A 15,470-nucleotide genomic window follows, 5' to 3' on the forward strand; every position below is an offset into this window, starting at 1 on the left:
AGCTTTATAAAGCTCCACTGCAGGGCCTGCAGTAGAAGCTAATGGCAGGCACTGGGGAAGGAATGGGTTTAAAAGAAATAATGGGAAGACGTAAAATGAAATAAATTGGGTGGGAGGCAGATGTCACTTTTTACAGTGAAGCACCTTTGCTCATGAACTTGAGACTAGATTCTAGTGTGTAATTCGAAGTTGTGAAACCTGGAAGATGCTTGCAGCTCCAAAGCAAAGTTGCAGAACATTACTGTGCTTTCTTCTCCGATTGCAGACTACCTCAGAGGTTAAACAAACTCCCAGGATAAATTATTGCAGTCCCTGACACCACTTCACCATGCAGCCAGGCTGCTTGTAGAGTGTTAAACAGGCCAGTAACTCTAGAGGACTCAACACTACACAGCTGCTCCACAGTGCTGGAGGATTTTGAGGTAGATTTAGGGTTACACTCAAACAAAATTCACTTAGCTGTTCATAGAAAACAGACTCTGGCATGATAGCTCTCTGGCAAATACTGTGACCATAAGCAAGGCAGAGTTGGTTCTGGGTCTGCACAGTGCCTGGGTGTCTCACTGAAAGCACCACTCTGATATTTTCCTCTCCTGTTTCAGGAGCACCATTTGAAGACAGCTTTTGAAAGGGCACCTTTCTAAATCACATTTGATGAAGATGTTCCCCATGTCACTGGCTTTCCAAGTGCCAAGCTGTCGCATTAAGGGCAGAAGCAACCCCTGTGTGAACAGATCTGAGCCCTGCGCAGCATCTTCATGGCAGCTCGCACCTCCCACAGCAGATTAAGTGACAAAGTGCCTGGGGAGCTTTGGGGCACGAACTGAACAGGATGTACACAGCTCCCTGCAGCTGCACAGACCTGCAGTTTCTCTCTGGCCCTGAGTGAAAGCAGCCCCCCAGCATGTAAGCAATACCCTGGCGAGCACACGGAGTGACAGACCAGCACCTCTCAGCCCCCAGCTTTGCTCAATGCCAACTCATGCAGCAGCACACAGAAGAACTCCATTCAAAGACAGAAACCAAATTCCTCATATAATTAAATAATCTTTATTTTATAAAACATAATACAAAGCATCTACACCATTCACTGGTGGAACATTAGTTGCTATTACACAGTAATGCAAACACAAGTTATTATTTCACACTAGTTCTGCAGTTTCCTTTTACACTTTGCTGCAGGCACCACGGACTGGCCTGAGGACAGGTCCCACCGTGTGCTCCACAGCTTACAGGTTATACTTCTGCTTGGGTCTGTGATTCTATGCTGGAGCCCACCAGGCAGACTACGAAGCCTTGCTCTGCAACATCACTGCTAGCTCTACCTCACAGAGCCATTCCTAACTGCTCTTTTGTTTTCTGGTGCCTTTGCTTAGCATCTAAAGCCTCGACATTGATCACTTCTTCCAACCCAGTTCCCCCCAGTTCAAAGAAGTATTTTCATGCAATGTGCTTCACGGATACCTGCAATCGAATCACCAAGTCTGCTCAGGAAACTGCTCCTGCTGGGCAAGACAAGTGCACTGAGAAATGAACAGGCTCCGTTTTCAGCTGCGCTTCCTCAGGACCTGCTGCTGAAAGCCCTCCCTGCGATCTTAGCCCTTATTCCCTGGTCAGGCTGGCTGCTGAAGCTCTTCTGACTCCGGATTTGTTGCAGTCCTCAGTAGGGAACACCCTCCAGGCATCCTTTCTTTAACCTGGGAGTCTAGCTGAACAAGAAGGACCTGGGCTCACTTTTACATGGATGTCTAGCTCACTTTTTTCAACTCTTACCCATAAGCAATGCTGCAAAGCACTTTGCAGTCATGCTTTTAAACACGCCTGATGCTGGGAAGTGTCACGTTCAGGTTAGAAATAACTAAATATGGGCCACAGAGAGAAGTGCTTCACTCCGAGCAACAGCAATTCGCCTTTATACAGCGCAGCTTGACAGAGACCACCAAGCTTTAATCGAAGGTGGCTTAGTGGTAACAGATGAAAACGCCCCACGAGGTAGCTGAATATTGTACCCACTTCACGAGGGGGGTAAGCTGAGGCAAAAAGCCTCCTTGACACACCCCACGCCCGCAGCAGAGCTGGGAAGGAACCGGCGAGCCCTGACTAGCCCTTCTTGCCTCCCTCCAAGGCAGTCACATCACTTCACTGTGCCGAATGAGTCAAGTTTGGGTTGAAAGACCAGCTCATCACCAGCTGGCTCTGCTGATCGGAAGCCCTTTGGCTGCAACAGGCAAGGCTGGCAGCAGCACGACAGCCCTGGTGCTGAGCACAGAGCTTAAAGAACACACAGGGAAACAAACAGCAGCTGCTGCCAGCTGGGCAGCAGGTATTTTTCCCCTGTAAATGGAACCAGACAGATAACTTACATGTTTTCTTCTGGACAAGTACACTTCTCTGCTTAAAAAAAATGCCAGGTTCTGTGCCTCTTATTTCTTTAATTATTGGGCCATAAAATAAGTCTCTCTTACCCTGTAAATGTTCACTTTCATCAAGTGAACCAGATCTAATCAGGAAAAGAGAAGTGAATTTAAAGCCCAGAGGTCAAAGCATCAATGCAGATGAAGAAAAGCCAAGATTAGGTCTCTGGCTTGAAGAGGGCAGAGGACAGATCTGGAGTTGGGTGTCTCTCCCACCCTAACTAGTGGGTTTTGAAGATGTATCCTGATTACTCTTTAACCAAAAATCCCAGTTTGGATCTGAAGAAACTCTCTTGTCAAAACTGTTGTCTGTGGTCCTTGGAAAAAACATCAATGCTCATTTGAAGTAAGCTGTATTTATACTTCCACCTACAGTCCTCCACTGTCTTTAAACGCTGGGACAGACTCTGGATTCAGACACAGTGACAGGAATCTGGATTGACACCTTCAAGAGCAACAGAAATACACAGCCTTTACTACAAGTCAGGTTCTGCACCCTGTTCCCTTTAGGCTGCCAGAAACGGCAAGTACAGATTATTCTGCAATGATCTGCAAACGCACCCTACATTTACTGCTCTCGTTTTTAGAAGTTACAGCTTGGGGAAGGTATTTGAGGGTCTCAGGACAAGCCACTGGGTCTCAGGCTTGCTCCAAACGATGCCTGCATTTGGGCCAATAAATAAAGCAGAGGGAAGTTTGCCGTTCTGCAGACACAGCAGTGCTGGGCCCGTGTTGGAGGTCAGAAAACCACTTACAAGTCCTGATGGGGCTTCTCATAAAGGAGAGCGTTGGTCACTCACGGAGCCAGGAGCAGTATTTATGGGGCGTGGGCAGAGCTTTAACAGTCAGGAGTGAAGAGGGGGAAAAACATCACAAAAGCGCTTCCCATCAGGGGCTGCATCTTTGGGTGTGTTCATGGAGCACCGAGTCCTGCAAGGTGCCAGTGCTGACCAGAGCTTCTGGACACTACTGAAAAATAAGTTACCAATACGTTATTAAATAAGTTATTGAAAGAAATTAGGGTAGGAAAGAGTGACCTGCTTAAAATACTGTTCCTTCTAGAGTCACGCTCTAGCTCAACCACCAGAACCACTTCTCCCAAAGGAACCATGGGGATAATGAACAAAGTGCAGGTAACAACCACCATTCTGCATTTACATAGCACCTCTCAAGTGAAGATCTGAAAGTGCATAACACAGATGGATCGGCTCCATCACCCCCAATTCACAAATGGGGAAATTAGGCACAGAGTTGGAGAGTTACGTGACTTGCCCAAGGTCACATAACAAGTTGGTGGAAGAGCCAGGAATCCCAGCTCCCACGAAACAATAAAACACTCCTTCCTAGCAGTACGTCTTCACTCCAGCTGCCTAGACTGTACAGGACACTGAACATCGACATCTAGTGTTATGTTCTCATCTCTTCCAAGACCATAGCAATGCCGAAGGAGTTAGCTGCTAACACTGCTATTTACACCTGCACTGCTGGACCAGTTACAGTTAGTCAGTAAAATTAGCCCTTCTTTCACCCCTATCATTTAGCGTATGCTTACGTACACACCGAGCTAGCCTCTGCCAGGCCAAACACTGCAGATCCGATGAATCCATGGCACAGCTCCATGGATTTCAATGGAGTTATGCCAGGGATAAATTTGGCTCCAGAATTGCTAACGTGTGTTGGCTCCTCTCCCGACAGTGGCATCTCAGGCATGATCCCCTTCCTGCCAGCCCGTGAACTCGAGGAAGTTTTTACTCAGCATCCAGTCAGTGGTTTTTCAGATGGCCGTTCGTTTTCAAGTACAGCTCCTCACTCCTCCGACTCCTCCAAGCGTGGTACTTCTTCATGCTCTTCCTCCTGGCAAAACGACAGATGCTGACCATGAAGACCCAGGAGACGGCGTACATGATGACGCCGCCCAGCTTGATGTACCACCTGGGCTTGGGAGAGGCAAGCTCACAGTACATCAGCCAGGCCCCCACTCCGATCCGCACCCCGGTGAAGAGGACCACGAAGAAGAAGTCCACCACGTCGCCCGTGAGGCTGTGGTAGCACCCTGTCTCCTTCAGGAACCAGCGGGCTTGCAATAGCGGGTTCGTGATCTCGCTGCCGAAGATGACAGCGTTGACCTCTGCGGCCGACTCCCCGAGTGCCAGGGATGCTGTGATGCCCAGGATGCTCACCAGGTGGTGGGCCAGCATCAGGGCACCCTCTGTCTGGAAGTACACGCACCAACAGAGGTCGAAGAGGAAGTAGCCCAAGCTCAGGCACAGCCCGTGTACCTGGAGAGTTGTGTTTGGTGATCCTGAAACACAGAGACACCAGGAGAGCTTTAGAGCAAGGAGGCAACCAGCAGGCAGGTTCTGAGATGGGGAGAGGGGATTCATCTTCAGCACAGGCAGGCTGATATTGTCCTGTACTGGTCACAGCTCCATCAGAGGAGTCAGACGAGCCACAGCACTGCAGTTGTTAGCCCAACAGCTGCAGCCATGTAATGGCCACACAACGTGATCACACGCTCTGCCAGACTGCAGCTGGGGGAGGCGTTATGCTAGCAAAACACAGCACCAGTCTCCCCTTTTCTCTAATACCTTCAACCACAAAGCACCTCAGATATCCCTGCAACCAACATCCCTCACGTGGGCTAGGTATCAAGGCAACAGGAAAATCCCACCTTGTGCTGGCACCCACTGTGGGGCTCAGGAGCACAAATTCACCACTCACCTGGGTGACTCAAAGGCCAGGGGCCATCGATGAAGCCAATGTAAGCAGAGAGGCAGGTAGCGAGGATGCCGTGGGTCAGCGTGACCAGCCTGCAGCTCCATTCGTAACTCCGGTGCTTGTAGCGATGGCAGAACCACGCGTAGAGGGAGAGCCAGGCAAGCAGGCTGCAGGCGACTCGCAGGGGCAGGGCGAACAGCATCCTGACACAGGAACAGAAGCACAAAACGCATCAGAAGGACTCACCTTCAACATTAACACAACCCTGGGGAGCATTTCACCAGCAGCCATCCCAGCACTGCACGTACAGGGCTGTTTCCTGATGGTGTTGTTTGCTCCTGACAATTTTATTTTTTTTTTCTGCAGAGGAACTGCAGTCTCTCTGGAGAAAGGCCCACACCAAAGAGTAATTCGTGCCAATTTGGGCAGATTCATCATGGGGCCAGCAGCACACAGACCCCACCAGCACCCCCTCAACTATGAGGATGCATCGAAAACAATTCCTTGCAAGACAGTGAGTTCCTAGCTCACTGAAGAGAAAACACATCAGAATTTGGGAACGCACCTCAGGTGACTTCCCCAACCAGTCTACAGTGCAGGATTTGCTGGGATATTTTAGTGCTCCTCTGCACTGCCTGAGGGACAGGCTGAGGAGCTCCACATCTAGTGACAAGGCTTTGATCCAGAGCTACTCCAGCCCCTTCATTTTTCTGCCCTGCCCACGTAGTCTGCACTTCAATGGTCTGCTTGTGTTGCCCCACCAGACCTACTTATCCCACCTGCTGTTTGCTAGGCTGGTTCCTCCTCTACCGCAATAAAAAACAAGAAAACCCAAAAAACACAGTCTCTTGCTAGGTCCACACACTGAACTCTCCTACCTGCAGACTTCACATCATTTTTTTCTGGCACCAAGACCTCCAAATCTTTTTGATGCCAAAGGATTAGCAGCTATGCCCATAAAGATTTTTTAACCAGTCCTTCTTTTCTGTGTCCTCCCTCATGCTTACTGATGTTTATAAAAGCTCTCCAAGACATACAAGATACATCTCATTATTTCTGGGCATTCAGGGAAGTGCAGCAAAAGAAGCTGAGTCACATTCAGGCCATGCAGGTCTCCAGTTGTGCCAAAAGCACCGCCGGTCCTGGGGCTCGCTGAGCACCACGGCTGGGGAACAGCGAGAGGATACGCATGGTGCGGAGTCAGAGGTGCAGTTCCCAGCCTTCCTGCCTGGCCTGTTTTAAGTGTGACCAGGCATGACTTAGGAGGCTGGATAAACAAAACCATTACGCTTTAATGGGCCTCGGGAACACGGGGAGATGAAATAAGGATGTGATTAACCGCTCTGACTGAGTGTTTCCATTGGCATCCCTGGTACTCGAGGCCCATATGCACTCACAGTCGGGGTAAGGCAGGAGGAATCCTGATGTGACAGAAGGGACTGATGAGCTGAGGAGCCTGCTGGAAGGACACCTGACCTGTAAAAAAGGGCAAAAAGCCTGCTGGAAGGATACCCAACCTGCAAAAAAAGGGCAAAAAGCCTGCTGGAAGGACACCTGAACCTGCAGAAGAGGGCAATAAGCCTCCTGGAAGGGCACCTGAACCTGCAAAAAGAGGGCAAGCATGTCGAGGTGTTTTCCACACCTACACCTGAAAAAAAAAAATCTGTATTTCCCCAGGGAAAAAAAAAAAAAAAAAAAAAAAAAGGAAGGGGCTTTCTTTCAATTACACATCAAAGCTCAATGCCTGTCATTAGCATGTACAATATATATTTTATCTGTCAATTCTGCCTCTCACTGCACACTGAAAAGGGCAAAACCCTTTAAAACAGGCAGTAATTATATTATTATCCATATCACCCCTTTAGAAGGAGCAGCAGCGTTTGCATTATCAGCAGCACTGGAGCTACGAATAAAAGCAGAACAATCCAACGCGCCTCAAATCCCAGCCCTGCTCACCCCAATAGAGCTTCAACCCCTGACGGACATCTCCAGAAAAGTATCACTTCCTCCTTTTTCTAAAAAAAGGGAAAAAACACCCCAACATCACCCCACAACCGTGCACAGGCCCCATCCCTTCCAGCCCCCGGAGGCCCCGCTGCGGGCCTCGCCTCGGTTCTCCCCAGCCTGGCTGCACCCGGAGCCGGCTGCCGGAGCCAAGCAAGGCCGGGGCTGTAGGGCCGGGGTGGTGGAGGGCCCTTGGGGGTCCCCCCAGCCCTACAGGGGCCTCCCCACGAACCCACCTGCGGGAAGCGGCTCGGCCGCCGCCGCGGCTGCTGGGCCACGCTCCGTGCCTGGGAAGAGAAAGCGGCGGCGGCGGCCGAGGGGCGCCCGCTGGCGGGGCGGAGGGACGGCGGCTGGCCCTGGGGAAGGGGCCCTGTGCTCGCCCCCAGACCCTCAGCCCCAGGAAGGGATGATTGGGGTCAGGGCTGTGCCCCCCCCGGTCCGCTCAGGCCTTGGTTTTGGTGGTCAGCGGGGTGTTGCTCGCAGAGCGAGGCAGCCACAAGGCACGCACGGAGCATCCCTGTGGCCTGCGGGTATGGGAGATGAGCCCCACGCAGCTACAGCATCACTCATCTCGCGTCCCAAAGATAACAGGCACGGCCACAGCCGCGTCTTGCTCGCATCCAGGCGGGAGGGGACGCAAGCCGGCTCTCCTGCGGGAGTTGCTGAACCGCAGCAGCGTGAAGGCAGCGTACCCCGCGGGGTTCGTCACCAGCACAGCACAGAGCGTGCAGCTTCAGCAGGCTGGGAAAGCACACACCCCTGCCCTAAGCCTACCCTCCCAGCCTGTGCTTATGCAGCAGTTGCAAAGCCTGGTAATTTCTTCTCACTGCAAGCATTCGGCACAAACACACCTATTTTCCACCTTTCCCCCCCCCCCCCCCAACAGAGCAGCAAAACAGGGTGCTTCAAGTAGCTAACAAAAAAATCTTCCTCCGACCAGCAGACTTATTTCTTTCTTAAGTTTCAATCAAAGCAATCTCTCACACCCTGGATTAGTATGTATTTTCATCCTGTCGGGTTTTACCTTTTGAAATACAAATGGTGGGAGTGTCATGTCAGCCTCTCATGACACTTGTAACCATCCTGTTTTCAGCTGGGTATCTCCCTATCTCACCTTTCCAGTTCAAGCCAGGCACAATTCCTATTGCTACGAGACGCTCATCCTTCTGCTATTTCAACACGACATCCTTACTAGCATTAATAGCACACTTGTTTCCCTGACAAATCTTAGGTCTCATCTTGCTTTCCTCCACCTCTGTTGGACCAGGCACCAGGCCAGCCCTAATAGCCTCAATGACAAATGAGACAGAGCTGTTCTGACGTTCAGTTTAGGATAAAGAACAGCACGGGTACACAGAAAGCTACAGGACTAATGTTGACTCACGGCACAGAAACTGAGCAGGCAGGAAGAACAGCAGAGACGGTCACAAAAGAACAGAGTCTCAAGAAGGCAAGGATTATTTACTGCCAGAGGTGGTATTAGAGGAGGGGTTTTCTGTGTTTTTATTTTACATTTTTAAGATCATATGATGTGAGACATTTGCATACAGTGAGATACAAGGTGGCAAGCTAACTCACCTCCCAGTGGACTGTACCAGAAATTAGATGCAGTTTCTACACTAATTTTCTTGTTTGCTTCGTGCAGAGTCAGCTGTTTCCATAGGCAGGCTGAGTTCCACTGGCTTACTTTGCCTGCAGATGAATAGCATTCAGCAAAACAGCTCAGGACAGGAACCTCTCCTAACAGTTATTTGCACACTACTGCCCATTATAGTATAGCTATACCCTTGCTCATCATTCAGTTCTTCCTTTTCTTTCCGTACCTATTCTAACAAGAGCTTATAGCACCAAGAGGGTCACAGGATTTATTAGCTCACCTTCACTTGGAAACTATTTGTCCAAAAATGAACTGGGAATATACAGCAGCAAAGGCAGTGGTGCTGCAGAGAGGAGGCAGCCTGGGAAGTAGGCCACAGCCAGAATTTAACAGGAGCTCCATGACCCATGCCCATCAAGAGCAAGCACCGCCTGACTCATTGGCAAGGCAGGTTATGGGTTCATTAGTCACAACTGTGAGCTTCAGCTGACCCTCATCCATCCTCCAGACCTCAAGCCAGAGCCCATGGCTCTGCCCAGGCTTGTTTGCCCACCAGCTCTCTTCTTCCCAAGCTGCACAAAAGGGCACAAGCCAGAGCTTTGCCAGTGACTACCGGCCTTGGCATGCTTAGCCTTCCCTCAAGCCTGCTTCGCTCAGGAAAAACTTCAGTTGCCCTCCTTAAGACGCAGAACAAAAGAAAATTACAGCAATTGTTTCTTTTTAAAAAGAGAACATGACTTTATTGGAATTATTATCACTCAGGGGAGTTTTCACAAGAGCACAGTGACTCCAAGAGCTGCCACCTCCCCAGGCCAGGCCCCCAAAGCCACACTGGAGACCCATCAGGAGTGCAAGCCTCCTGCCTTTCTGACCATGTTAATCCACTTCCTCGCCTGGATTCACAACTGCAATGCGTTCAGGGTGCAGCTCTAAAGTTACCTCATGCCATTTAATCTCTCCAGACACCTTCCTGCAGCCCCCAGCCGAGACAGGTATCAGCACCAGGCAGGGCAGGAGGCATGGAGCTGGTGGGACCACCCCACCACAGCAGCACTGCCACCTTTCCCCTCCTGTGACTCTGCAGCAGGAGGAGAAAGTGCCACACAAGCAGCCTCAGGGCTCCCTAAGTCTATAAAGATGCTCTTCTCAGTGAAGTCTTCAAAAGCAGGAGGGAAGGAAAGGCAACCAGCCTCGCTGAGCCTGAGGGGAACTCGAGGCCATTTGTTTCCCAGCTGTAAGCAAGGCTTTTATGGGAAGTGGAGGGATCCAAACTGCAGCCTCAGAACGAGGGAAATTCACATTAAAACCCCAGGGGAAAGTCAGAACACAGTTCTGAGAGGTAAAGACAACAATAGAACTGGTCCATACTCTGAGACCTGCTGGTATGGAGCAGACGTTACACTGAGATCTGCCCAAATGTCCCTGTCACCACTGACAACATGGGCACGCGCTGGATTCTTGTTGGCCTCGCATTCAGCTTAATTGATCTGTAATAAATCAGTCCCAGAACAGAGAGCAGCCAGAGAGGACTCAGATCTATCGTCTCTCACACAAAAAGTGCCTACTTAAAGAAAAACAATAATCCAAGGCTAGGTAAACACCTGCTTATGGAGTTTATCAGCACAAGCCCAGTTCTGGATTCCTGTTTGCAAGGAACAGGGCCTTGTAAGCGCCAGAGTCAAACTCAGGGAGGTCACAGTGCTCTGAGATCAATATCTGCTTGAATGCAAGCATCTAAATAAAAAGAAATGTATCATTATAAACAATGAGGTAAAACATTGCCTCACCCTCAAGTTCCATCACTTCACACAAAGGACAACTCCACTGTACCCCTACAAGTACTCTCTGGTTCTCCAACTTTCATCCAAGTTCTTGGTCAAATGCTTTGCCCAGTTTCTGGATTAGGTAAGAGTGAGGCTGAGCTAAGTCTTGGCTATGTCACCCCACTACCTGGTTACACCAGCACGGGGATGGGATTTTCCTGATTAGACTTTCTGGCCCTACACCATAGCTGCAGGCTGGTCAGGCCCAGCATTAGTGCCCTGCTAGAGGCTGCACTGCTGCTGGAGAAGGCAGCAGACATGCTCAATTCCTCACACTTACACTTAAATCTCCTTTCTAACAGCTTTTCTGCACACCCGATTCATCTTCTCTGTGGGTGGCGGAAAGCTGCTGGCACCAGAAAGTCAATTCTGTGCCACTTTTAGGAGTTCTCGTCACCAAAATGGGCTTCAGGAGCCATCCCAAGGGCCCCTTCCACAACCACCATTAATGAGCTGTCAGGTGCCCGTTCGTTTTCACAGGTGCATTCACACTCCTCAGGCTTGTCCAGGAAGGGAATTTCTTCAACATTTTCCTCCTCACGAAGTGGCAGATCTCAACCAGGAACCCCAGAGATACGAGGTACATGGCCAGGCCCCCGGCCTTGAGGAGCCAGCTGGGCTGAGGGGACGCCAGCATCGCATACATGATCAGCGCTCCCCCTGCGATGCGCAGCACGAGGAAGAGGAGCACAAAGAAGAAATCCACCACCTCGCCCAGCAAGGTGTGGTAGCGGCCCATTTCCCTCAGAAACCAGCGGGCCTGCAGCAGGGGGTTGGTGATCTCGCTAACAAAAACAACTGCATTGACTTCTGTGGCAGACTTGCCGAGCCCCAGCACCATGATCATGCCACAGATGCTCAGTGTGTGGTGGAGCAGCATGAGGTCCCCCTCTGTCTGGAAATACAGGCACCAGCCCAGGTCAAAGATGAAGTAACCCAAGGTCAGAGCCAGCACGTGGATCTGAAGAGGTGTGTTTGGTGAACCTGAAATGAAAGACGTGCATAAGCCTGGGGTCTTAAATAAGACAGACTTCTAAAATACATAGCAAACAGGTGGCCAGCATGCCTCTTTCCTCCTTGCTTTCCCTGGTTATCCTACAGGACATGAACCAGGACACCTGGCTCTGCTCTCCCTTCAGACTTCAGCCCACCCAGAAAACCCAGGCAGGTCATCCCATCCTGCCACGCTTGGCTTCTCCTTTTCTCTCCACCCTTTCAGAAAGCAGGGTGGGAGAACCTGACCCCACCAGCAGAGCCATGTGAGATTTAACGATAGAAAAGAACAAACCCACAGTCAAGTGCCAGGAGTTATTATACCCTTCAAGATGCGAACAGCGTTTAGTCTGCTCTCCACATTGCCACACCTAGCAGTAATAACACCATAAATTCAGCCTGAAAGTCTTCAGTAAGTACATGAAAAGAACAGCAGCAAGATTAAAAATAAGAAGTGTTAGGAGCAGGAGAACAAGCAGGGGAGTTGAACAAAGTCTTGCCATGCCCCACAAACATACAAACAGAAGAACAGGCAGCAAAATCAGCCGGATCCCCACTCCACTTGCACAGAACCAGAGGAGTCGTGTTGCCAGCAGATGACACGGATGTGTGTCAGGGCAAGACTCCAAACATACCTGCATGGGTTAGAGGCCAGGGGCCATCCAGGAGAGCCACGTAGCCCGAGAGGCAGGTGACAGCCACGCCGTGCAGCAGGGTGACCAAGCGGCAGCTCCACTCGTGGGAGCGGTGCCTGTGCCAGTGGCAGCTGGCAGCATACAGGGACAGCCAGGCCAGCAGGCTGCACGCCACCTCGAGAACGATGGACACCATCCTGCTGAAAGCAGAGAGAGGGAGTTGTGAGCACAGCAGCTCCGTCACCGAGGGGTGATCACCTGGCCCTGATTACTCATGTGGAAAAAAACCAGGAAGGAAGGAAAAAAAAAAAAGAAAAGGGAAAAAAAATAAGCCACATGCAAACAACAAAAAAGTCCCAGATATGCTTCGCACCCTTGCCATGAGCACAGCACCCTGCAGAACAGAGCTGGACCCTCTTTAGCACCATTCTACTGCACACCCTTCCCCCTTCCCACAGCCCTAACACCAGTGGGAACAACCAAATCCCCACAGCCCCAAAACATCCCACAGCTCCCTGCCCTGCTCGGGTACGGCTGGAACCCTCCAGGGAAGGGACCCCCGAAGGAAGGGACCCTCTAGAGGCTGGGGCAGCCCCCTCCGGCTCCTTACCGAGCTCAGGGCCACTGGGGACCGGCTGCGGGCTCCGGGAGCGCCCAGGGAGGCGGCGCTGGGGCTCCCCGAGAGGTTTTTATCCTCCCCCCGTCCCTCCCTGCTCCCCGCCCCCGGCCGGCACCTCCTGCCGCGGGGGGGGAAAAGGGTCGCGGGAGTAAATCGGGAGAGGTTTTTGGGGTTTTTCCTTTCAGCCTCCTCACCGCAAGAGTCCCGAGCTCCGGGCTGGCAGCTTTGCGTCCTAGTGGAGGGGAAGAAAGCACGGAACAAAGGTGCTCAGGCAAGCAGGGGAGGTGCTTTTGTCCTTTTTTTTTTTTTTTTTTTTTAAAAAAAAAAAAAGTGTTCTGGAGTCCCTGTTGAAGTTTCCTGCGTGGTTTGGTGGAGGTGACTGCATGGAGGGAGGAGGAAGAGGAGGAGAGGGGAGAGGGAGAGGCAGGATGCGGGGAATGGGGCGAGCGATGGGGCAAATGATGGGGCAAATGATGGGGCAAACGATGAGGGCAGGGCGTTGTACCATGAAGGTCTGCACTTCCTCCAGGTCCTTGTGATGAGCTTGCAGTCAGTGCCACGCTGTTTCTGTTTATTCAAGTCACTTAAAAATCTGCCTGAAGGAAACTCAGTGCCCCCAGCAACCCCAAACCTTCCCACAGAGCTCCGCACAGGGAATGGAAGCAATCATGGAGAGCTTTAGGTCCTCACCTAAGGGTGCTTTTTTTTTGTGGGGAGGGATCTCACTGCAGCTGTAGCCCTGCAGGCTCAAGCTACCCAGATCTATAAAAGTGAGCCTGAATTTAAGCCCAGCTTCTGATGGCATTGTGTAGGAGGGTTAGGGTTAGGCTCTACACTACCAGGAAGGTAAGCCCCAAGGCTGTGAGCATCAGGGATGATGAGGGCACCTGAAGGGAGCATTTAGACACTTAGAAAATGCTCAAAGACACCCTTCAGGTCATGGGGAAAACTGGGAAGGGCAAGGACTGAGCCCTGCTCTCCCTGCTTGCTCTCACTCCTCACAGGTGGAAAGCAGAGGAGGAAAAGCAGAGGATGAGTAGAAATACCAACAGCAAATTATTCCATTTCCAACCCTTCCCAATCTTCCTTGAACTCAGGCACAGCCAAACAGTGTGGGTATACCAGGAAGGACACAACCTCTGGATCCTGATATCCCACCCCCTGCCCCTTGCACACATCTGGCGGCAGAGAGGAAAATCAGGAGAACTTGTTCATGTCTTATTCTGAGGATTCTGATTTAGCTGCCTATGGCTGAGAAGAGCAGGAGCCCAACTTCCAAGAGCATGCCATGCCCTCGTCCTGACTTTTATGTGAAGGGGAATCTGGCTCATTTCTCCAGCAAGCTTACGAGTGACCAGACAACAGATAAAACATGAAGGGGGTTGAACCCCTCATTCTCAGAAGGAATAGAGATAGGGGACAGCTGACAACCGACTCTTCATTTACTACAGGGGTCCCATCACTGATGCTTGAGTCCTAACGTGGAGGAGCTCTCCTCAAAGAGACAGGCAGGGACGGGGTGCAGAGACTGCTGTCAGGCACCAGGGCTGCTTTGGCAGCAGGTCAGATCCAGGAGATGGTGTCAGTTCTTGAAGCCACCGTGAGGCACCTCTGCTTGTGAGCAATTGTTCCCTGCGTTGTTTATTTATGGCTGTGGGAGGTGACTCTTGGTCTTGGAAAGCTGGAATTTCCTGCCCTGTGTATTTTTTAATCCCTTAGCTGCTCCTGAGAGATTGGAGCTATTCCTAGAAGACAGGGGAATGAAAACCTTTCCCTTCCAACCGTAGTTTTTTCTGAAAGAGATAAGCTGCTAGGTTTGTTTTCCCATTCAGGACTGGTTTATCAATAAACCTGAGAGCCACTTTATTGTGTCGGCAAACCTTCCAGCGGATATCAGCTCTCCTGTTGTGTTTGCACAACACCTGGCACAGCACGGCTTTGATCTCAGCTGCAACACTAATGTGCAGGTGCCGCTACCCAAGAACTTTGTAATTCCCCTCCCCAGCTTTCAGGATTCCTATTTGAAAATTTACTTAATGCTGCTTTTGTGGGAGCAAATTATGTAGGGGAATTTCTGAAAATGAAATATTAGTTAACAGCTGGATTTTGATACTGATGCATCTTGTCTATATTATTAAAATGCATACATGTACAGAAACTCATAAATACATGATTGCAAATGGTAAATTGCCTTTTGCTTCTCTCTTTTTTTTGTTCATTTCTTTGTTTTTTGGCAAAGAGGCTCATAAACCTCTGGGACCCTTCACCAAGGGCTTAAGCAGACTCTCAGCTGCCTCTGAAATCAACAGCTCAGCTACCAGCTATGCTGTTTAAAATTTGCAGGCTAGGGTTATGAAGGCAATAAAAATAGCCACTTATGAGCTTTTAATTAATGGTGTATAATCTACCGGACATTTTTCACAGTACAGATGAGCTTGAAACTTGAGTTTTTCCTCTTAGTATAATAAATGTCTCCTCTGACGGCAGCAGAATCCGCTGTGATGTTCGTCAGTGGTGACCTGTGCTGTTTTGCGCAAATTGAGGACTGGGAGGAGGAGAGGATTGTCATCGCCTAATGGGGATTAAGTGGTTTGTTCAAGGTCACGCAGGAAGTGAGTGAATAGGCTGTAAGCTAAGAAAGGCGGCCCAAAAGCACAGAATCAGGTT

General features: G+C 50.5%; 2 protein-coding genes across 5 annotated transcripts; both read right to left on the reverse strand.

Annotated features, from left to right (window-relative positions):
• Positions 1-1,103: 1,103 nt before the first annotated feature.
• Positions 1,104-7,394, reverse strand: LOC309886695 (TLC domain-containing protein 5-like). 4 transcript variants are annotated; one of them, XR_014318963.1, is made up of 5 exons: positions 7,373-7,394; positions 6,530-6,608; positions 5,136-5,335; positions 3,975-4,716; positions 1,104-3,383 (listed from the first exon to the last, which is right to left on the reverse strand). XR_014318963.1 is itself a non-coding variant. In XM_082777815.1 (5 exons), the coding sequence occupies exons 3-5, from the start codon at positions 5,332-5,334 to the stop codon at positions 4,178-4,180; spliced, it is 660 nt and encodes a 219-aa protein (XP_082633941.1). In that variant the 5' UTR covers position 5,335; positions 6,530-6,608; positions 7,373-7,394; the 3' UTR covers positions 1,104-4,177. The 4 variants fall into 4 exon arrangements, 3 of the variants coding, with proteins under 3 accessions (XP_082633941.1, XP_082633939.1, XP_082633940.1); XM_082777815.1 differs by having other exon boundaries at positions 1,104-4,268; positions 4,347-4,716; XM_082777813.1 differs by having other exon boundaries at positions 1,104-4,716.
• A 2,276-nt stretch (positions 7,395-9,670) lies between these two features.
• Positions 9,671-12,380, reverse strand: LOC309886696 (TLC domain-containing protein 5-like; the record flags this gene model as incomplete). The annotated part of the gene is made up of 2 exons (XM_082777816.1): positions 9,671-11,540; positions 12,185-12,380. 2 exons carry the CDS (start codon positions 12,378-12,380, stop codon positions 11,002-11,004), a joined length of 735 nt encoding a protein of 244 aa, XP_082633942.1. The 3' UTR covers positions 9,671-11,001.
• Between the last annotated feature and the right edge of the window lie 3,090 nt (positions 12,381-15,470).

Source organism: Aythya marila, assembly GCF_965140915.1.
Source record: "Aythya marila genome assembly, chromosome: 23".
Classification (NCBI taxonomy): Eukaryota; Metazoa; Chordata; class Aves; order Anseriformes; family Anatidae; genus Aythya; species Aythya marila.